Genomic DNA, 23,038 nt, shown 5'->3' with positions numbered 1-23,038 from the left:
CTCTTATTAATGTGAGATTCATGACATTTTATTCCATCTAATTATGTAACGTCCTGTTGCATTGGTTTTCTTTTACTCATAGAGAAAAATGACTTTTACATTAGTATAGGTTTAGTTCGACCTTTGTATCTCTCATGAAGATCTCATATCAGTGAAGATTTAAGTCTACTCTGATACCAAATGTTACAGATCGAAACTTAAGCCCAACTTTATACAACCTTAAACTTTGATCTTTATATCTTTTACAAGGGATTCACATCAGTGAAGATTCAGATCTGTTTTGATATAAATGACAAGCTTACATTCTCAATCCAAAAAATATATCTAATAGATGGCGAAAGACTCATATTTATATACTCAAGACAAACTCATCTCTTACTTATGTGATATCATAGTACATTACGTGTGAATTTTTTTAAGTGCAAAATTAATTAGTTATAAATACATGATAATTAAAATAGAAAGATAATTATATATATTAAACATAGTGAATATTTCAATTATATACAATTAAAATTTTGTAATATTTAATTTATAAATTATTAATTATCATTAGAATTAAATAAATTATTTTTGATGAAAGTCAATTAGTGCAAATAAAATTTTTAGTTACAAATTGAATTAATTTTATTAGCATTAATAATAAGTATATTTAAAATTATAATGAATAAAAATGGTCATCTTTGTCAATATATTTTTTGAATTCGCACTTATATATATATATATATATATATATTATTGTATCCTACTAAAAAAGCAGAAAGAAAGAAATGGTAAAGCAAAACAAAACATATCGGGTCGGGTAAACAGACCCGTCTTAATATTGATGTAATTACTTTATTAGCCTGTCGAGATAATTTTACACAAAATTCAATCACAAAAATAAAAAATTAAAGAAAAAGAAAAAACGAAATTTAAGAAATCTACTAAGCTTTTACAGATCGTTCCCTCTTGTCTTTGTCTCTCTTTCTTTCTCCGCTTACAGATCAGATCGAGCTTCCAACACGCCCGCACTTGACTTTCGAACCCTCGAAAGGTACTTGGATTTTTCTTGTTTTCTTTTTTCACTGTTGGAAGAAAATTATTTTCTGAATTATAGATCTCATCTCTGGTCGTTTTCACCTCTTGCAATTTTAAGTTACAAAGATTTTTCATGTCTTTTCGGTTTGTTTATTGATTTAGATCACTTTCATTAGGCATTTATTGAAGTTTCTTTGATCCATTTTTTTTTTTGCTATTAATGCGTGGTTAATTTCTCTTCCTGTCTAACGCTCCTGTTTGGTTGCTTAGGAAATGAAGGGAAAGGTGTAAGATTAACTTGGGTGTTGTTAGGGTTTCTTAACTTTAATTTTACTTTTCAGAATTTTGAATTCTGAAATGGAATTAGATAATTATTTTTTGAGTTTATTGTTTTATTCTCAGTTGTAAGATCTTGTGAGGTAACATGGCAATGATTGATGAGCCTTTGTATCCCATCGCGGTGTTGATCGATGAGCTCAAGAATGAAGACATCCAGCTGCGTTTGAACTCGATCCGTAGGCTCTCTACCATTGCACGTGCGCTAGGGGAAGAAAGGACACGGAAGGAATTGATTCCATTTCTGAGTGAGAACAATGACGATGATGATGAAGTTCTCCTTGCCATGGCTGAAGAATTGGGGGTTTTTATTCCTTATGTTGGAGGTCTGGAATATGCTAATGTTTTGTTACCCCCATTGGAGACTCTTTGCACTGTTGAGGAAACTTGTGTTAGGGATAAGGCTGTGGAGTCGTTGTGTAGAATTGGTGCTCAGATGAGGGAGCAGGACTTGGTTGAGTCATTTATCCCACTAGTGAAGGTTCGTTTCTGTTTTCTTTTCTTTATGTAAATTTATTGTAGATTTGAATTTAAATAGTTTTATGTGGTTATTGAGATACAATGGGGAAGTTGAATCCTTGAAATGTGGAAGCATGATATAGCATTTCTATTGCCTTGTCTATTTCTTAGGAAAGAGGAGATAAAATATTGCAACAAGTAACTACAAGAATTTGATATGGAAATTGATTTTTGCTTTAATGTTTGTTTGGTGAAAAGATTGTTAGTGGAAGAAAATCATTCTCAAGTTATGCTTGAAAACACTATAAACCAGACAGTGCTTGAAAGTCCACTTGCATCATTCATGTGATTTGTGTCTCTAATTAGTATTATTATGCTGGTTTGTCAAACTACTAACATACACAGCCCTCTTTACTGGCTTGTTATCATTCGGATAAGGTGCCACATATAATATGATCATTCCTATGACCCAGTGACCAGAGCATGGTGTTATCCTTAGTATATGCTCAAATTTATTTGTAGTTGTAATCCTAATTAATACTTGATTTAGTTTTACCTCACTACAAATAGAATGACTTTGTCGTTTCTTTTGAATGTTATTGTCTCAAACATAAAGAGATTGGCTGCTGGTGAGTGGTTTACAGCTCGAGTTTCCTCGTGTGGCTTGTTTCATATTGCATACCCAAGTGCTCCGGATGCATTAAAAACTGAACTGAGAGCGATATACAGTCAGCTTTGCCAAGATGACATGCCCATGGTTAGGAGATCTGCTGCAACAAATCTAGGAAAATTTGCTGCCACTGTAGAAGCACCTCATTTGAAGGTGGACATCATGTCTATGTTTGATGATCTGACACAGGATGGTATGTAGACTATGTAATGTATATTTTTTATTTAAATATTGATTGTACTATTTTTCTGATAAAATGATTGTTGAATATATGCTTTAAATTGTATTACATTAATGAACATAAGTGATTTGGCTTAATCAATTCTGGTAGAAAAGATTCTCATGATGGGGAGAGTTTAGTAGCCTTATGGTGCTTTTCTTCCCTTTAGAGGGGGTGGTTGTAGGTTTAAACTTGTAGGAAGGAAGAGGAATTGGGAAAATGGTAGCACGCTGCTCCTTTCTACTTCTAAGGAAAGTTTGTGTTTTTTTTTTTTAAAAGAGAGAGTTTTGTAAAATTCATGGGAAGTCACCCAAAAAACTAGATCATTGTAGATTTTGAGCAGTCTTACTTACCAGCAGAGATGTTTTACCTTTAATCTTTCTACTCTAATCTTTTAAAACAATTATATCAGAGAATCTGTGAAATTTATTCTAGTGTTTCATGTTTAAAGCACAACTAAGGTTAATAATGTACTTCATGAGGTTTAGATCTTATTTTTATAAAGAATAAATGAATCCCTTGTCTATGGTTGTTCGTTCTTACGTATGCATTGTATAATGCATGTTTAGTTTTCCATTATTATTGTTAAGTTCATACTTTATAGTAGGGTTTGAATGTTTATTTTTCTCCTATATTTCCATCCCTGCAGATCAAGATTCTGTTCGATTATTGGCCGTTGAGGGTTGTGCAGCTCTTGGCAAGTTGTTGGAATCCCAAGATTGTGTGGCACATATTCTCCCTGTCATAGTTAATTTCTCACAGGTAGGCTATGTGTGATCAATATTATGATACAAATATGTTAGGATCTCTAGGATTGCTCCATCCTTGTTGTATTTTGTTATTGTTTCCCCATCTTTTTGAGTAGGTTGGGGCAAACTTTGTTTTATGGTCTTGTTCTGCTTTGAGTTCTACATTTTCAGCATATGTTGTTTAAGCTCTTTGCAATTAGAAAACTTATGAACGGCCCTTTTTCCCCCTTGTCTATCTGAAACTAGCCATTGAGGAGGTTGGGGATTTCTTTCACGCTTTTACACTAAGGTTGAAGATGAAACTTAGCTACTTTTTTTCTGGACGCATAGCATTCCTCGGTCCCAGCTGTATTCAAAAGCACTAGTGTGTCCAATGTTTTGCCATCTTGCTGGCAGAGTACCATTTGCATCTGTAAAAATTTGCAGCATACTCTGAATGAAATGGATTATCACTGTTTGTGATTCCATCTCAAACTGCATCTTGTCCATTTTGTTATGAGGGCCTTCGATTTGTGTTGTACTGCTCGATCGGGATGTCTCATATGTTTAGTTTTTACCAGGTTCTTGAAAACTAATGGTTTGATTCACCCTACTAGAAATTGATTAACCTCTAACTCTAAGGTTATAGATGTTATATTTTTCACAAGTTTTGTTTTTATTGTTCACTTTTTTAAGTATATCTTGTATTTGTGTTTGATGCAATCTTTTTGCATGGTTTCTAGTTAATTTTCAGCAAAAGTATTTAGCTCTTCTTGCTTCTTGATATGAAATGAAACTGGAAATTATTATTCTTTAAGTTCACTTTTTTCCCTTTGCCTTTTTCTCTCATTTCCATTCTGCTATTAGGTAAATTATTTTGAGTGATTTGTTTTCAAATGGTATTACTTTGGCTTCTAGGATAAGTCTTGGCGTGTCCGATACATGGTTGCAAATCAATTGTATGAGCTGTGTGAAGCTGTTGGTCCAGAGCCTACTAGGTAATCTCTATAATCAGGTGGCGTAAATCATTATATTTGTTGCCTTCCTAACATCTATTGCTATACCTGTTTTCCCTCTCCTCTATTTTACCTTTTTCCTGTTTCTCCCGATCTCTATTGATGAATTGCTTGTTTCCTTCTTTATATATCTGAAATTCATGCAATTGGTTTAGGTTGTTTATCCTGCTTCGGCCACTCAAAACTGATTTTGGTTACATTCTTACATTTACTTTGAATGTTGTTTTTCTTTTAGTGATGGTGCTTATCATTAAATGACATTATAAGGTTTACATGTTTAGGTCGGACCTAGTTCCTGCATATGTTCGCTTACTTCGTGATAATGAAGCTGAAGTACGAATAGCTGCTGCTGGAAAAGTAACTAAGTTTTGCCGAATTCTGAGTCCAGAACTAGCAATTCAGCATATTCTTCCTTGTGTCAAGGTAAAATGCTCATGGAATATTGCCTACTTCATCCAAGGTTTTTCTACATTTATGGCAGTGATCTAGCTATCATGCTCTAGCTATGTCCTGTCTAAATTAGTTAATATTGCCCACTATAGGAACTATCAACAGATTCATCCCAGCATGTTCGTTCTGCTTTGGCTTCAGTTATAATGGGAATGGCACCTGTTTTAGGGAAGGTAAACATTCTGTGGCTTGTGCTTGGGTAGTCCACCTTTAATGAAATTTATTTGTTTATGTGGAAGTGGCATACGTTATGCGATGTTTGTTGGCATGGACAACTGTTTAATTTGTTGAATAAATGTTTATCTTCTGTTCTGACAACATTTTCTGGTTTGCCATCCTTATGTTAGCTGCAAGTATGTAAGTTAGTATAATGTGGATTTGTCAATTTCTTTGACTGAGGACTCTATTATTGTTCCACCTGGGGGCCTGGGTACCTAATTAGTGGAAAGACATTTCCTACAGCTTGGTGTTTTTTTTAATAACAAGCTCTATTCAGACTTATGTGGGACATTGGCTTTTCATTCTTTCCGTCAATTGCACGGTAGATGCACAAACAATTGTCCGTTTGGGAAAAATATTATCATTTCATGTTGTCTGGATAAGTTTAGAGGTCTTGTTGATTTTTTATTGTTGGGTCTCTTATCGATTCTAGAAGTCACTGCTTCCTATTTTTCTGTTGCATTATAATTGAAATCACATTCGTGCTATACATGTTTCAAACTATATTTTCCTTTTGTTTTGTTTAAAGAACTTTTTTTATTTTTTTTCCTTGCATATAATGTAATTTCCACTGATGGTTGTTAGGATGCGACCATAGAGCAATTGCTTCCCATATTTCTTTCTCTTCTGAAAGATGAATTTCCGGATGTCAGACTGAATATCATTAGCAAGCTCGATCAAGTTAACCAGGTTTGTTATAATTTTTTAGTTCTCAGTTAAGATTTATTAAGAAAAGTAATGACGTTTTTGCTCATTTTCTATTTCTATTTTTTCCCATCTTTCGGTAATTTTGTCCAACAGTTTCTATCAAACTACTAGCTTGGAAATTGATGGTGGATGAAAGGTTTTTTTATATTTTCTATGTTCAATTGAGAAGTGAAAGGAGACCTGTGACTGGACTAACTGCTAACTCAATCTCAGACTCTCCTTTTTTGAAACTAAAGTTTGAGAGTTTGATTTTATTTTACTTGCTGGAGGAAGCACCACAAAGTGACTATTCCGTCTCACTGCAATAATTATGAAGTTACTTGTCTGACCATACTGGGGCAATTGGTGAAAGTTGTTTGCCAAAAACCTATGTTTTAAGGGATTCAGATTGTCAACATTTCAGTCAATTTGAACAGTTTAAAATGTATCAAAGCAAAGACAAGCCTTTTAGATTGATTGACTGACTAAATAAGGCCATTACACTATGTTTATGCATCTTTCTTTGTGTATACATGTTCGTCAATCTCAAATGAGTATGGTGGAAATTCCTCCATACTCAGTCAATCCTCTTGAATAAAGATGTTCATTTCTTGTTGCTGTTGCATTATGCAAGTTTCTTCCCAGCTAACATATCTCCAAGGTTTGGATTTGGTGATGTGCCATGGATTATGCTTTTGGTGCAAATGAGAGCATTGAGGCTTGAACCTAGGATCTCTACTGAAACTCCACCCTGCCCCACCCTTAGCAATTGAGCTAAGTTGAAGTGGCAATGTGACATTGATTACATTAATACTTGACTTGCAGTTATCACCTGCAGTTTCCTTAAATAATTGTCTTGCTATTTTAATCATTTGATTTGGTGCGGTGGTCGGACAAACTACTTACTATGAGCAAGTTAGTGAATATCTCTCTCATATATCCAAATGCAGCGTGGTTAATATGCCTATCATTGCAGGTGATTGGAATTGATCTGCTGTCCCAGTCCCTATTGCCAGCAATAGTGGAGCTTGCAGAGGATAGGCACTGGAGGGTTCGGCTTGCAATAATAGAATACATACCTTTATTGGCAAGTCAGTTGGGTGTTGGCTTTTTCGATGACAAACTTGGTGCACTCTGCATGCAATGGTTAAAAGATAAGGTGCAAAGAACTTTAATATTGGGGAAAAAAAGCGATGGAGTTTATGTGCCTCTTTCTTTATGATTCTATCCCAGTTTAATCATCTCATAATGAAATATATGTGAATGTCTATCTGGAATTGCTCCCTTCATATTTGAGAATTCACAATTAGATTTTGGCCTTACTGATTTTGTGTTCTAATCAGTTTGTGTTTTCCCCTAGTTGTTAGGTTCATGTACATGAAGTATTATGCTTGTGCAATTTGTATAAGCTTTTTTCTTCTCTGATACTATGATTTTTGTTGGAATATTAGAAAAAACCAATATCTAACAGCTGTTCTGTTTGCTTTGGGTTTTGTTTATGTGTTAACAGTAAAGAGGTGATACTAGGAACCAAATATTGTAACATTACAGAAAAAACTTTGCTAACTGCATTGGTATTCATTGTAGGTATATTCGATTCGTGATGCTGCTGCTAATAATGTGAAGCGCCTTGCAGAAGAATTTGGACCACAATGGGCAATGCAGCACATAGTTCCTCAGGTTAGATTGCTTATGTGTAACAATAATTTCGTTCCTGTTTTTTATAATTCTAATTGAATAGATAAGGAGATATCTGAAGATGTTTTTTCAATGTCTTTTTCTGGAAATCTGTTTACAGGTTTTGGACATGATTAACAACCCTCATTATCTGTATCGGATGACCATTTTACATGCAATTTCTCTACTTGCCCCTGTTATGGGCCCAGAGATTATTTGTTCAAATCTTCTGCCTTTGGTTATTAATGCTTCAAAAGATAGGTAATGCTGATGCATCCTGATGTTTGATTTGAAAGGTTATTTGTTTGAATTCTTTGACTTGGATTATGAGACTAAAAATTGCATGATACAGGGTACCTAACATCAAATTTAATGTTGCCAAGGTGTTGCAGTCACTAATTCCTATTGTTGATCAATCTGTGAGTAAATTTATTCTCATTTTAGTAATTTCTATGTGGTAGAGTTCTAATATTTGATTTTTTTTAATAAAACCATTTTGTCAAGTGCTTAGTGTAATATCTATCCTCAGTGCTGAGAAGTGGTAGATGTTTCACAGCACCTTAATTGTGATTACGCCAGATTTCTTTCTAACAAAGAAAATGTTATCTTAAGAAAGTGAAAGAAAAGTCAAACGAAAATCGAAAATGAAACAAATATGGAAAAGAAAAGAAAAAGGGAAAACATGTCTTGTTTACGTCTTAAGGTAAATTTTGTGGGTTTCCTCCTACTTTCCTCCGCATTTTTCTTTTCTTTTTCCCTATCCAAATATACTAGTATAGCACATAAAGAATAAAAATGTGGTCCGGATGGAAATCATGTAATGTTAATAGGGATGCCACCTTTTGTTTTGATTCATTTATTTTCCTCCTGTCTTGCTTCTTTTTTCTCGTCTCTGAGTTCGTTTTAGTCGGTTGATGTTTCCTCAAATGCAATTTGTCTAAAATGATGCCTTATTGTCTCATTAGAAGTACTGCAATGGGAGAAGCCATTTATCGTCATAACTGATTTACTTTGTTACTGGATAATTTGATATTGTTCTTGAACAATTACAGGTGGTGGAGAAGACAATCCGGCCATGCTTGGTTGAATTGAGCGAGGACCCCGATGTTGATGTCAGGTTTTTCGCAGGCCAAGCCCTAGAATCAAGTGATCAGGTCATGATGTCTAGCTAGATTATGTCGTTAGTCTTTTCCTTTTTTTTCCCTCCTCCAGGTTTTTTTTTTTAAATTTTATTTTTACCCTTTAAAAATTTGAAAACTCACTTGCAGATATATGTAATTTTCTTATTTGAGGTGCTGAGTCTCCTTTTGTCAAACAGTCTTTATATTTTGTTATGATGCTCTTCTTGCTTGCAAAAGAAAATGGTTCGGTATACTGTCTCATACTTCATAATCACAATTAACCAAAATTCTTGATGCATACATACTGGATTAAAGAACAAATATAACGAATTAAATTAACCAGCTAACCTAAATTGGGGAACATTCATATCAGCTTAAACTTGGATCTGAGACCACTGGAAAACTTGTATGCTTGAAAAGTAGTGACTTCATATGCCAATATCACTAGGGAACTAATTCAAAGTCTGGGAAAATCTCGGAAAGCCTTGATTCCCAAAGAACCATAACAACCATCGAGGGCCTTTTTTCTTTTTGGAGTAAAGATGGGGTTCAGTCTCATGGTTTGGCTTATTGCTATCGCTAAAAGTATCAATGATGATGAAATTTACAATTATTTGATGTCGTTGATACATTAACTTGTAAAATATTATTCAAAAAAAACTTTATAAGTTAGAAAAATATATAAATATTTAAATATTTAATTTTACTCTAATACATAATCGATGTGGGATTTATAACTGCTCTTTGAACTTGTGACACTTGGCATATTTTAAAATGAATAGATAGAATTGTGATTTGATGACTATAAGTTGGACACTAAAGGACTCATATTCTATCCTTCGGCGAAGAAACATATGAAGATGTGCAGCTTTGGTCTAGAAGAAGAAGAAGAAGAAGCATTAAGTGAGAAAAATTTACAAAGGGCAAATGTGTATACTTAGAATGTACAGATATGAGTATAGTAGTTGTGGTATTATAATGCAGTAATGCAGCCAAACTATCCTTCAACGAATGGAAGGCTCTTGAATCTTCTTGGGTGGGCACAATCTGATTGTGTCCACCCAATCTTCAGTTTCTCATTATCATAGACGACCAATTGCCCCCGTAGCGATATGTCTGTAAAGGTCAAAAATAAGAAGAAAGAAAGAAAGAAAGAAAAAGTAACAAACAAAGAAAAGGAAATTCTAACAAGAAGTGGGTTTTATACAAAAATACAACAAAAAACTATGCCTGCCCATAACTACAGTTTATGTTCTTTAACAAGAGGGAATGGCAATGCATATATACAGACACATTCCCAAACCAGATTTACAAGTTCCCCATGTTAATTACTAAGGAGGAAAAGAATGAAGGTGTCCTTCATTTGTCTGATAGAGAAACTGACAAAGAAACTCCGATAGTTTCGGTGGTTGGAATAGATATTGATAGATTAAGTTTGAACTTTGAAGTGAGACTTGACCGATGTAACACATTTTGTACATTAGAAGGCATTGGATTTCAAAGATTAGGCTAGGATCTCATGGAATTGAAACATTCTCAAAACAAGGACTGGGCTTACAGAGAACTCATGAACCAAAATAATATGAAGAATTAAAAGGTTTTGATGTACCAAACTTACCTCCAAGTATAATTGTTGATCCATCATGTACTTTGCTTCCATCCAGGATGCCTAAGCAGACATTACCTTTTTTCTGCAAAACAGGAAATTACATCAAAATGGGCTTCCATCTTCCAGAGTACACTAACCTGTACACTGATGATCAAGTAGTTGGGGAAGTCCTTACACTAATGATCAAGTAGCCTTCTGGAGGAATATGAAACCTCTTGGAAATAATCCACCATTTACTCCCAAATTGAAGGGTTAAAGTCTTGAAGAACTGCTTAATATCCTTGATAGATCTGCATCCACAGAGAAGCAACTTTTAGCAGATGGTTAATTTCTTTAAAGTAATGACCCATTAGAAACAGTATCTTGCTAACATATGTGCTGGGAATCAGGTGCCCCCAAACAGGCAACTTAATGAAACAGCTGTTTTTCACTAAACTCATGCAATTAATTTATTGACCAAGCTTGCCGGAGAGTTTTGACTACAACGGTCTTTAAATATGTGAAAAAACTACTTTCAAGAATAAGTTTTAGAGCCACGGAGAGCAAATTATATTTCTTCCACAACTATTCATACTACATAATAAAACACAAATCAAAAGCATCCTTAGAATTGGAAGACTATTGAGCCAAACATAAAAAACCTCCTGCATCCCCTTGCTTTGTCACATAGTATCTAAACAAGCATGTTAGTATCACAGGAATGTTAGATGTTAAATTGTTTCTTTGGTGTGTCCCATTGCTTTTAAGTGGTTGTGATGAAAGGTTAAAATGGGAAAATTAAACAAATATGTTACCTTTCAGTAGTGACAGTCAAGTTGGAACAATGTTAAATGGAAAAGGGACAACTATGAGTAACAGAGAATGGGCAGAGCTCCACAGAAAGGAGATGAGTATCAAATACAATATCAACTGCTTTTAGTCCAAGGAGGGCCGATAGAACCTATCTAGCTGCCGAATGGGGAAGATTTGAGTGTTTATAAGTGAGGTTAGCAGAGAGCGAATCCAGTGAGCAAAATGATACAATTATTGCCACCCAAAAAATGCTCATTATTGTATTTTTTTTTTCTTCTCTTTCTCAGTCAGAAACTCATGTGCGTACAAATTCCAATCTACTAGGCAAAAGAATCTACAGCTTTAACCTGGATTAATAAGAATAAAATGATGAAATAACTCTATGAATATGTATGGAGAGACAAAATTTTGTGCAAACACATTAATCTCTCAAAACTAAAATGATTTATCTCTATGTAACAACTGGAAGCATTAAAAGGTCAATGCATGGAGAAAGTCATAAAAGAGTTAGAATGACCATTTCCAAAGATGATAATCATGTTCAGATGGTAGTCCATGTGATGTGATTGTGGTGGTAGTGGCAAATGCAAGTGCAAACTTTTTAGCTTGATAAAATGAATAGTTTAAGTACTAAATAAAAGAAAAAAATCCGTCTCTCCATTTCATCTCTATACAAAAGAGAACCAATTGCCACCTTTCTTACGCAAGCATTTCAAATACAAGTGCAATGATATAGTAGTACTGTCGAAATTTTTGAGCAAAGCCCCCTAAATACAGGAAAATAAATAAAAATATAAGTTGCGGGAACCAAAATGCGTTTCTTTGCTTCTATCCTTAGAAAAAGAAATAGAAATAGCCTACGTTAAAATTTTCTCCACAGCAAGGAAAATATGATGAGAAAAATGTACCTAACTAAAACAACAACAGATATGCTACCTGATAGGAAATGGAGCTTGCCAGCACATTGGCAGTGTTGTATCTGCTACATCTTGGATAAATCCCACCTCGGAAACCTCGCTAAGCTGCATCAAGCATCAAATAGTTGATATAATCAGTTGGCAATGCTTTCTAAAAAAAACGACTATATAACTTTCAATCAAGCTCAAGATGGAAATGCATACAGAAGCAACCAATTCGGCATATGCTTGTTTCATGAAGTACGTATAAGAACTGCCACTGTCAAACACAACTCTTCCAATGCTGCTATGTTGTCTGCCTAAACTGAGGGAGCTACTTCCATAATTGATTTTCACAATTTGTGTGTGGTAAAATTCTCTGAAGGTAAGATAAAATCAAGAAATAGAAGTAAGAAGTCAAAGCTGAAGTGGACCTAAACAGCAGGATGAGGAATTGCAGAAAACAAATGGAGAAGGGAGGGGCAATGATTGGCAAATATACATGATGCAAAAATTTAGGAGAAGAGAATAAATGAAGGAAGGAGGGGCAATGATTGGCAAACATACATGATGCAGAAATTGTTAAATCAAGTGACTGCACAAAGCTTTTCCAAGAAACTGGTCAAAACTAGGGCAGAAGCTGATTTTGACATGTATATTAAATAGCATCTATCATTGTAAGGATATATATATCCAAAAATAACCTTTCTTACTAAGTACTGAAGAGTGGAATAGTTAAGGTGGATAGGCTTTTGTAGACTAGGTTGAAATTTAGCATCAACTTCTGCCCTTTGTTTTTTTGGCCTTGTCAAAAAACATTGAATTAAATCATTTCTGCAAAAAATTACAAATCAAAAGATCATTCTGTACTATCTGAATCCTTCAGATATGAATTTCCCATGTCGACATTGAAAACTAGTAAATGCCTCAAGGAATCACAAACAAGAAGCAAATTTCCAGAGATTTCTACTTACGTTGAAGGGCTTCCAAGCATAGGGACCCATGACATGCCCCAGTTTGGTACAAAATCATCACCTAAGAACATATATCCAGAGGCACCAACATCTGTTGCAAGGCAATGACCAACCACATTGTTAATGATTCCCTTGCTTGCCAATTGAGAAGGCAGACTAACTTTAGCCCTGCTTAGTCCAAGAATTCCATCTGTCTTTGACAGAGTGTTCAAAAGTATGCCTTGCTGATCATATGCACACCTGAAGACAAATAAATAAAAAATTTATTCACACATTGGCTGGAAGAATTGATAGATAAAATACTCAGCAGTCCAGTACGTATAGGGAGTTTTGTGAGAATTGTTACCCAAAAACAACATCTAAGTTGGTAGTTGATCCATTTGCAGTCACTAGGTGAAGTTCATCTCTTGCAAGAACCCCCAGGGAGGAGCTACGATCAGCATATTCAATCTCGTAGTCACACTGTTGACAGGTTTCACAATTTTGAGGCTTTTGATTCTTCTGTACCTCAGTGCACATCAAGTCCTTGGACGCTACAATATTTACTCTTGTGGGTTTGTATAGAGGATTTGCTCCCTACATCAACTGTATCCGTTAGAGTATAGATGATCCCTATCGCAAGAATGATAAAAAAAAAGAAAAGGCTGAATTACATCATTTACAGGGTCTGTTCTTCTCTGATGGCATTATATTAATAAAAGCTTATTTTCCCTCCATCTAAAATTTGTTTTAAGTGTTTTCTTTGCTCAATGTAGTGAAGGTACACTTTTAATAATAAAATTGACAGAAATCGCTAACACTTCCATTTTGTTAATATATTGCAATACTTGCCTTCTAGCCCTATGGTCAATTAAAGGAAAATTCAAGAAATACAATCATGAAAGATACCATTTTGAGATGAGTGGGGGATTTGGTAGAGGTCCTAAGTGTGAAGCTTAACATTCCCCTCTTGTACTAAAAGAGATATTAAGGAGATTTTTAACACTGTTAACCAAACCAAACAAACTAAAAGCCCTGACAAAAAAAGGGAAAGGAGAGGTGAAAGAGGGAAAAGCAGGATAAATATATTTCTTTGGTATATCTGCTCAATAAACAAAAGGAAGGATGAAAATTTGTGAAAGAGTTTAAAAATACTATTAGACTCAATAAGCCAAGGAGCAATGAGGCATTTGTTTATCAGCTAGCAATGTGCTTCTAGAATGATTACTAATGGTCACTTACAGATCCCATCAGTATATTCACAACCATAAAGACTAGTAAGTAGTGAGAAATGTGTTACCTTGGCACAACTGGAGCAAGGAGCATCGCATTGTATCCATGTTAAGTCACTTCCAGTATCAATATCAAGAAAATAACGTCTTTGCGGATTCCCAACAAGCATGTATGTGAAGTACAATCTGTAACATTATTAAAATCCTAGTTAAGAAAATGAAACATTAAGCATATGATACAAGTTACTTCTAACATTGGGTAGTTGACAACATATTACAAAACCCACAATCACCCCCATTTTGTATCTCTGTAGTCAATCTTTGATGGAACTACACAAGCACTATCATTGCAGAAATATTTTCTTTTCTAATCTTTCAGTGAATGGTAACTCTTCAAGACAAGCATTATCTCTGAACTGCAGGATCTATTACTAATGCCACTGTTTCTATCTTTGCAACAGAAATGCCCAAACATGCTCTGCAATTGGTTTGAGCACTTATATAACCATCTTTCTAAATTGTAGTTGCAGAAGACAGGTTAAAACAAATGGTAAAGAGTTTATGCAGAAAATTTTAAAAAGAGAAAGCATGTCAACATTACTTCTATTTAGTGTTGAAAATGCAAAATACTGCTTATCAAAACAGTGAATAATTATTATAGATATTGAAAGAGGAAGCATTCTTACAATTCCCCTAATGACTGAATCCAACAAAAGTAATCTAATAATATGGAGTAAGGCAATTACATTGGTATCCATGGCTCTCAAATGAAAAACAAAGTAACATATAAAGTTGTCTGCAATTATCCAACACAGATTCTAAGGCTTCACAATTTGCACCTTACCACAAGTAGCACAACAAGCAAAAACTTGAATTGCTATAAAATGGACATCTATCTCTCAAGTTTCTAAGACAAAAACATAAAGAAATAAGTTAGAGAAGTAGCAAGAGTTACACAATGCATACCCGTCCGGATAAACATTGCCCCTAACAGGCAAAATAGTACCGGATGAATCAATTACAGCAGCATTAGAAGCCACCAATTTGTTGATCTTCTGAGTTCCCGTTGCACCACCTTCAACTGAAGCTACCAAATTCTCCTTATCAACATCCACAAATCTCCCCAACTTGAGCTCCAAATCAGCCCCCAGTTTATGATACAAAGGGAAGATAAAAGACTGTGGCTTTTCATCATCATCATTGTTGGAATTCCTTAATTCTACAAAAGTATTAGAGAAAGCAGAACTGTAAAGAAGAAGAGCGAAAAGGGAGATACCCAGAAAGCCTAATAGCTTTCTTGGGTTATCAGAAAAGAGTGCCAAGAATGAGAATCCACGTTGAGGGTTTTGTGCTGAAGGTGGAGCTGGTGTTAGAATCTGGGTTGTTGGCAAAGTCTGTTCTTCTTGTTGTTGGCGTTGTTGGGTTTGGTGAGATTGAGGAAAAACATCATTAGTAAGAGTAAAAGCTGTGATTGTTTTGCCTAAAGAAGGGTTGTCAGAGGGTGGAAGAGTTATTATAACTACCCCTGTTACTTGCTGTGGCCTTTCATCAGAATCCATCTCTCTCTCTCTCTCTCTCCCTCCCCCTCTATGATTAGATGAGAAATTGAGAGTTTGGGGTGCTGGGATTTCAAGATACAACTATCTATCTGCTATGAAGGATGAATCTTCTCCATGGGGTTGAATTTGGAGATGTAGGAATACTTCAAAGAAAGTCACTCTCTATTCTAACAACAAGTCAATGTAAAATTACGTTAAGACGCGTGGAAATGGAAGGGGACTGAAATAATCGTAGTAACAACAATGAAAGTTCCGTGGAAGACCATTTAAGCTTTGACTTATATTACTTCATTTCATTCATTGGAAACATTTTCTTTCCTTCTGTTGTTTACAAGTAATTGTGACGGATGCAAGAACACAGATTATTGAGGTTCATCTATTTCAAAAACATATGAATTTTTTTTTTATAATTTCACTTTGTTATCATAATTTTGAAATTGTATCATTTTCCATTTGAATTATTTTGGCTTTGAGTTTCAAACTTGGATTATTGTCTTTTTAATTGAGATCAAGTGTGAGTTTAATTCACTTCTAATAATAATTTTATTTTAATTTAAGTGAAATGTAAAATGAAAAGAATAAATATTTTGCTCAATTTAAGTTTTAATTTAACTTAATTTAAATTTGGGCTATCTTGAATCATAATCATATTGAGTTTCAATCAATTTAGATTTGGGTTGTGCTTTGGATTTTGTGTTAATTACTAGGTTTTAATTCTTGACTTTGTAAAGTGAATTTTGATTTTGTATGGTTAGATTTTCGATACATATATAGGAGTATATTTTCTTTTTTTTTTCTAATACCTAATATTTTTTTAAATATTTCAAAATTATTTTTCTTGATTTGTTTTTACTTTTTAATAATAAAAACTATTAAAAATCATTTTTATAAAAAAATTATAATTTTAATATACCCTAAAATCAATATAATTTTTTTTTTAAACTTTCATTAAAGTTGGAAAGAGTAATACAAAACCTTAACTTCATAGTCCTTGGATGCATTAAGTTTTAATCACTTCATATTTCTTGGTAATTTTTCTCTTTAAATTTTCTTCTACGAAATGGAAATTTTTTGTTCACACTTGATGTCTCTTCATATAATTTTACATTATATATCTAATTTTACACTTTCAACCAAAAAGCCTTTTATTTTTAAAACTTTATATTTTAAACTCTGAATCATAAATTATAAACTTTAAATTCTAAATTCTAAATCTTAAAGGCATAGAATTTCTGATTTCTTCCGGGCTTCTCTCAAGCCCCTCTCTTATTCTTCATCTGCAGAGGCATCCAAGAAGAAACTCAATTGGCCATATGTGCTTTTGAGTTGGTGCTGTACTTCACATACTTTTTTCAAGCAGGCGATAGATTGGTTTGGCATAGAGGTGAGTGCTTCTCGGCAATGAAAGACCAAATTTCTCACTGGTGTCCAGTTCTTCAGGCAACATGCCATCAGGCAGCTCCCAATCAAAACAATGCACCAATTGAGCTAGAACAAATTTCACAGTAGTTAGGCCTAATTTCATTCCTGGGCACATCCTACGGCCTGCTCCAAATGGGATGAGCTCAAAATCATGTCCTCGAAGGTCTATATTACTATCAATGAACCTTTATGGAAAGAATTCTTCAACATTGTTGGACCAAACATCAGGGTCTCGCCCGATTGCCCAAACATTCACTAAGATCCTCGACTTTTTTGGTATGTAATATCCATCAATGGTTGTATCCTCCATGGACTCATGTGGAACTAACAAAGGTGCAACTGGATGAAGCCTTAGAGTTTCCTTCACAACCATGTCCAAGTATGTTAGTTTTGGCAAATCAATTTCCTCCACCGTTCTATAAATCCCAACAAAGCTTTGTAACTCTCGTTGGAGGTGTTGCATTGCCCTGGGGTTCCTTATGAGTTCCGTTACTGCCCACTCGATTGTGGTGGTTGTAGTGTCCAAGCCACCTGTAATTAGGTCTACTATGATAGCTTTGATGGTTGTTCGATCAACTATATACATTGGATCATCATGGGGATTCATTGATTGATTTAACATGGTAAGCATCAGATCGACGAAATCCCTCTGTTGCTTTTGCTGTTCATGAATATTCTTCAGCTCATGCTCGTCAATGATGTTCTCGAGGGCTTTGTCGAGTGCTCCACTGGCTGCCTTTATTCGTGGTCTGAGTCCCTACATAATAGACAATGATTATCAAGAGCATTCAGTTTCATGAGTTTTTTAGTTCAATGAAAGCCCCATAGCTAAGTAATTTTGTTTGCTTGTTTTTATGGTTTAAAATTTTTGATTGCAGTGAAAACAAAGAATGACACTAACAGCTGGCCTTTTGATGGAACTAGGTTTATACTGAACCTGGCATGCAGAGTATAGCATTCTCATGTCTTCGGGGTTAGGCAGAATTATATGGAAGAAGGAAGAAAGGAATGGTTCGAGTGAAAAGGCATGTGATGCAAAGGGAAAAAGTAAAAAGTTGTTTACTTTCAATAAGCCGTATTTTGCAAAAACAAATAGTGATTCATAGGAGCCTTGGTTGATATCATTACGAGTAAAATCCTATACCTGTAGGTCGAGAGCACCAAGAAAAGGTACATAATCTGCTAGATTGAAAGCTCCTGCTAAGCTCGTAACCTCTTGGACAAGCTCCTTGAGGTTGAATTGGTCATACTTCATATGCCCTATGACCATTCTCAGAGTCATGTCTTCAATTAGCGCTCCCAACTTTTCACTGAGGTTAACCACTTTCTGTGCTGCTGCGTCTTTCTTCAAAGATTCAACCAACAAACTCACCATCTCCCTCCTCATCGGTGCCAATGATTCAATTTTCGATACACTAAGAAGTTGGACATTATACAACTTCCTGACACTGCGCCAGTACGATCCATATCCTGCGAAAGCCATGCCCTTGAAACCATATGAAAATACTTGCGCGACTTGGATTCTTGGCCTGCCTGCGAAAATGGTTTCATGTGTCTTGAGGAAAAGCTCGGCGACTCGAGGGGATGATATCACAACGGCTGGTACGGTGCCTAGCCTTATTGACATCATGGGACCATATACTTTGGCCAAGTGATAAAGGGCTTGGTGAGGAAGCTTCCCTAACATGTGTAGGTTACCGATGATCGGTAAGCCTCGGGGAGCAGGAGGCAGTCTCCGTTTTCCTCTTCCATCTAGCCGTGATGAGATGTAAGATAGAATGTAAAAGAATGAGCAGAGAAATCCAAGGACTTGGACAAGAGCTGCTGCTGAAGGAGACATTGTTGTTCAGGTAAAGGATATGCATGTCCTTACCCTGCATCTACACATTCCATGTATATAAATAGGGATGGAATGAGGATAAGTTAAAAGTCTAGAGATGAAACTAGTTGGGGAAAATCTTGACTTCTGCAACCAAATACACTAGAGTTAGGGCTGCCAAACAGCTAGTCCAAGCAATTGCGCCATAAACCAACTTGCTTAGTGTCCGCGTGAGTTGCATGCATGGTGTAATTATTAATTTTAAAATAATCTTGGACAGAATTTATTTTTTTTGGAATTTTTCCTTAATTTTTTATATTATTTATACTCTAAGCAAGTCTAATTAGAATATTTCTTTATGTGCTATTTATTTGTACACTAAATAAATTTATGTTTAGTTGGCTATTATAAATAACTCTCTATGTTGTTCTTTATTTTCATCGAACAATTTAAATTTTGTTTAAATCTTAGATATTTTCTACTTAATATCAAAGTCAAGTTCTAATCCTAAAAAAACTCTTTAACACAAATATCGTATTTTGAAATCATATCCGAAAAATTCACCACCACAATTTTTTTTCTTTTATTCATTTGAAACTACTTTTGCAACGTTATTATTGTTCTTTCTTAAATTTGATAAAATTTCTTTAATTTAGAAAAAAAAAATCATCATCGTCTTAAAATGAAACGTAGCTACAGACATAAATTGTGGTATAACCCATGAACTCTTTCAAAGAAGTCATTTAATAGTTAAGAGTACCAAGAATTATTTTAGAAAAAAAAAGAAAATAATGGAATAACATTATTTTATAATTATAATTATCAATCTCTTAAGTGTATATGTGGACTCATGAATATAATTGTAAAATTGTAATATTTTTCTTTTTTTTTTCTATTATGAATATTCTTTAATAAAAGAAAAGAAATAGGATTCCTTTTTCTTCTGTTATAAATGTGACATTAATTCTACATAACTCTTACCATCATTAAAAAAGTTAATTACTAGTTAGAAAGTTAATATATAAAAATTAAACATTATGCCTTCAGAAATTATTCTTGCAGTCGTGTCCTAGCTAGCTAACTAGGGCTGCCGACCACCAGGCAAAATAATAGAATAAACAAATTAAAACAAATTAAACAAATTAATCCCTTACCTCAAGAGTAGGGTTCGAATCTTTCTTACGCAATTACAAAAAATATTTCAAAGCTTAAGTTTAAAAAATGTCCAAACCTAACTTGAATCAATCAAGTTGAGCCCACAGGCCTAGAAGAGAAGCCCGTCTCGATTAAATATATTTTTTAATTAATTTAAAAATTATTATTATATTTTTTAAAAAATAAAAAATACGGTGCTCCCTAACTCCCTAAGAAAGGGGAGCATCGATCTCCCTACTATTTTTTAAATTAATAAAAAATAAATTAATAAAATTATATAATAATAATTTTTAAAATTAATAAAGGGTAAAATTATCATTTCAATATAACTACGTCATCAATCTAATAGAAAAACTAACGGTTGATTAACGGCTGAACCTATGTGTTCAGCGAACAATATTTTTCTGAGACAAAGTGTCCATTTTAAAAATTAATGGACCCATTTGAAATTTCGATTAAAATTTAAGAGGTAAGGTTATTTTACCCAAAAATTTATTGTTAGTTGGAAATTATTAACTACATATTACCATTGATTGAAAATATGAAAAATAATTGAAAATTAATAGCATTGTAGGAATTGGAAAGTGATCAAAAATAGAGATTTATTAGACACAATTAAAAAAGTTAGAGAATATATCATTTGATTAATTATCTTAAATTTTACATATTTTTAATAGAAAATGAGATAAATAGTAGATAATTAATAAGATGTGGGAAGCGAGAGAAAATAGATATTTGTTAGGTACTTAATTTAAAAAATATTTTATTAATTATTTTAATTTTTATATATTTTTAATATAATTATTTATATTATTATAAAATTATGAGGTCCATAAAAAATTGAGATTTAAAACAAAGGCTATGGTGGCTTTATGGTAAAGCCAGGGTAGCACCACATTATGCCCTAATAATGTATGAAAACTATAGGCTATTGGTACATCAAATATAAATCCATACTTTGATACCAAAAATCTATTGAGTTTTTTTACTGGTAGTGCTCGATTAAGTTTCACAGATTGTTATCAAATTTATATCTCTTTTCTCGTTTGGTTTATCAAATTTTAATTTACCTTAATTCAATTATTAAATTTTTTAAAAATGTAACTAATCATCATATGTGATTTCATTTAAATAAATAATAAAATAATAATACAAAATTCACTTAAATGACACATCATTTTAAAAGTATTTATGTTAATTTTTGTAACCCATTTTTTTCTCATCATTTTTGTTATTGGTTTTGTTAGAATGAAAATTCTATGAAAATAGAAAAAAAAAAGGAAATTGAAAAACAGCAAAACTCCTTGCTCGCAGACTGCCACAACATGCACAAAGACTGCAAACATTGAGAGGCCTGATTTCAACACTAATGTTGTATTCTCACCCTCGGAGATTCTGTGTTGATAATGTTCGCTTGTGAATGTATTCTGTATATTCTTTTAATGCATGTGCCGTTGATATATCGATGAGGGAATGTTTTAATGATTGTACATTCACATAGATGCTACTGTCGATCTTTTGTCTAGAGGGATGTGTAACCCTTACCTGTTCTAGTGACTCTGTTTTTTCGCCCGACTGGACCTTGATTTTTGGGTGCTTTCAAGTGACTTTTTTAGCGATGTGACACTAAAGCAACTCAATAATCTTAAAGGCTTATAATGCCTAAATATTCAAATGAGATTTTTTTTATTAAAATTAAAAAAAAATAGAGCAAAATACCTCATACCCTTAAGTTTTAATTAAAATTTCAAGAAAGTCCATTAATTTTTGAAATAGACATTTCGCTCAAAAAGTGTAAACACCATTAACAAAAATTATAAAATGACTAAAATGCCCTTTTTTCTTTATTAATTTAAAAAATTATTATTCTATTTTTTAAAAAATAAAAAAATATAGTGCTTCCTAGCTCCCTATGAAAGGGGAGAACCGATCTCCCTCTTATTTTTTAAATTAATAAAAAAATAATAACAAATTAATAAAAATTATATAATAGTAATTTTTATAATTAGTAAAGGGTAAAATTATCATTTCAATATGATCACATCATCAATCTAACGGAAAAACTAATAGTTGACTAACAGTTGGATTTATGTGTCCAGCAGAAGATATTTTTCTAAGACGAAGTATCTATTTTAAAAACTAATAGATTTATTTGAAATTTCGATTAAAATTTAGGAGGTGGGGGTATTTTACTCAAAAATTCATTGTTAGTTGGAGATTATTAAATACATATTACCGTTGATTGAAAATATGAAAAATAATTGAGCATTGATAGCATTGTAGAAATTGAAAAGTGATAAAAAAAATAGAGATTTATTAGACACATAATTAAAGAAATGAGAGAATATATCATTTTATTAATTATTTTAACTTTTACATATTTTTAACAGAAAATGAGATAAATAGTTGATAATTAATAAGATGTGCGAAGCGAGAGAATATAGATATTTGTTAGGCACTTAATTTAAGAAATATTTTATTAATTATTTTAATTTTTATATATTTTTAATATAATTAATTATATTATTATAAAATTATGAGATCCATAAACTATTGAGATTTAAAACAAAGGCTATGGTGGCTTTATGGTAAAGCCGGCTTTGGGTTGCACCATATTATACCTTGACAGTTTATGAAAACTATAGGCTATTGGTGTATCAAATATAAATCCATGCTTTGATACCAACAATTTATTGAGTTTTTGTATCGGTAGTGCTCAATTAAGTTTCATAGATTGTTATCAAATTTATATCTCTTTTCTCGTTTTGCTTATCAAATTTTAATTTATCTTAATTTAATTACTAAATTTTTAAAAGTGTAACTGATCATCATATCTGATTTCATTTAAATAAATAATAAAATAATAATATAAAAACCACTTAAATGACCACATCATTTTAAAAATATCTATGTTAATTTTTGTAACCCATTTTTTTATCTCATCATTTTTGTTCTTGGTTTTGTTAGAATGAAAATTCTACGAAAATAGAAAAAAAAA

At 33.2% G+C, this 23,038-nt stretch overlaps 3 protein-coding genes across 3 annotated transcripts; 1 reads left to right on the top strand and 2 right to left on the bottom strand.

Moving 5' to 3' along the window:
- Positions 848 to 8,854, top strand: LOC18604106 (serine/threonine-protein phosphatase 2A 65 kDa regulatory subunit A beta isoform). The gene is made up of 13 exons (XM_007036440.2): positions 848 to 1,036; positions 1,423 to 1,837; positions 2,432 to 2,678; positions 3,355 to 3,467; positions 4,352 to 4,431; positions 4,731 to 4,872; positions 4,992 to 5,072; positions 5,704 to 5,808; positions 6,782 to 6,964; positions 7,393 to 7,485; positions 7,604 to 7,743; positions 7,835 to 7,901; positions 8,535 to 8,854. Exons 2-13 carry the CDS (start codon positions 1,445 to 1,447, stop codon positions 8,652 to 8,654), a joined length of 1,764 nt encoding a protein of 587 aa, XP_007036502.1. The 5' UTR covers positions 848 to 1,036; positions 1,423 to 1,444; the 3' UTR covers positions 8,655 to 8,854.
- LOC18604105 (aspartyl protease APCB1) lies at positions 9,369 to 15,868 on the bottom strand. Its single transcript, XM_007036438.2, has 9 exons — positions 15,052 to 15,868; positions 14,154 to 14,271; positions 13,221 to 13,450; positions 12,875 to 13,114; positions 12,126 to 12,279; positions 11,941 to 12,026; positions 10,388 to 10,502; positions 10,222 to 10,294; positions 9,369 to 9,719 (listed from the first exon to the last, which is right to left on the bottom strand). Exons 1-9 carry the CDS (start codon positions 15,642 to 15,644, stop codon positions 9,601 to 9,603), a joined length of 1,728 nt encoding a protein of 575 aa, XP_007036500.2. The 5' UTR covers positions 15,645 to 15,868; the 3' UTR covers positions 9,369 to 9,600.
- LOC18604104 (cytochrome P450 CYP736A12) lies at positions 16,741 to 18,947 on the bottom strand. Its single transcript, XM_018116962.1, has 2 exons — positions 18,211 to 18,947; positions 16,741 to 17,823 (listed from the first exon to the last, which is right to left on the bottom strand). Exons 1-2 carry the CDS (start codon positions 18,904 to 18,906, stop codon positions 17,254 to 17,256), a joined length of 1,266 nt encoding a protein of 421 aa, XP_017972451.1. The 5' UTR covers positions 18,907 to 18,947; the 3' UTR covers positions 16,741 to 17,253.

The sequence above is a fragment of the Theobroma cacao genome, chromosome 3 (genome assembly GCF_000208745.1).
Source record: "Theobroma cacao cultivar B97-61/B2 chromosome 3, Criollo_cocoa_genome_V2, whole genome shotgun sequence".
Taxonomy (NCBI): Eukaryota; Viridiplantae; Streptophyta; class Magnoliopsida; order Malvales; family Malvaceae; genus Theobroma; species Theobroma cacao.
The sequence above is the reverse complement of the archived record's forward strand: the minus strand, read 5'-3'. Positions and strand labels throughout refer to the sequence as shown.

What these genes read in the sequence shown, in the direction of transcription:
- LOC18604106 (XM_007036440.2), top strand. Translation starts at nt 1,445, where the DNA reads ATGGCAATGATTGATGAGCCTTTGTATCCCATCGCGGTGTTGATCGAT. An exon ending in TGATGATCTGACACAGGATG is followed by an intron (nt 2,679 to 3,354) that starts GTATGTAGACTA and finishes CCATCCCTGCAG; the next exon opens with ATCAAGATTCTGTTCGATTA. An exon ending in ATATTCTTCCTTGTGTCAAG is followed by an intron (nt 4,873 to 4,991) that starts GTAAAATGCTCA and finishes TGCCCACTATAG; the next exon opens with GAACTATCAACAGATTCATC.
- LOC18604105 (XM_007036438.2), bottom strand. Translation starts at nt 15,644, where the DNA reads ATGGATTCTGATGAAAGGCCACAGCAAGTAACAGGGGTAGTTATAATA. An exon ending in GGCAATGTTTATCCGGACGG is followed by an intron (nt 14,272 to 15,051) that starts GTATGCATTGTG and finishes ATAATGTTACAG; the next exon opens with ATTGTACTTCACATACATGC. An exon ending in AAGGCTACTTGATCATTAGT is followed by an intron (nt 10,295 to 10,387) that starts GTAAGGACTTCC and finishes CCTGTTTTGCAG; the next exon opens with AAAAAAGGTAATGTCTGCTT.
- LOC18604104 (XM_018116962.1), bottom strand. Translation starts at nt 18,906, where the DNA reads ATGTCTCCTTCAGCAGCAGCTCTTGTCCAAGTCCTTGGATTTCTCTGC. An exon ending in TTGGTGCTCTCGACCTACAG is followed by an intron (nt 17,824 to 18,210) that starts GTATAGGATTTT and finishes TCTATTATGTAG; the next exon opens with GGACTCAGACCACGAATAAA.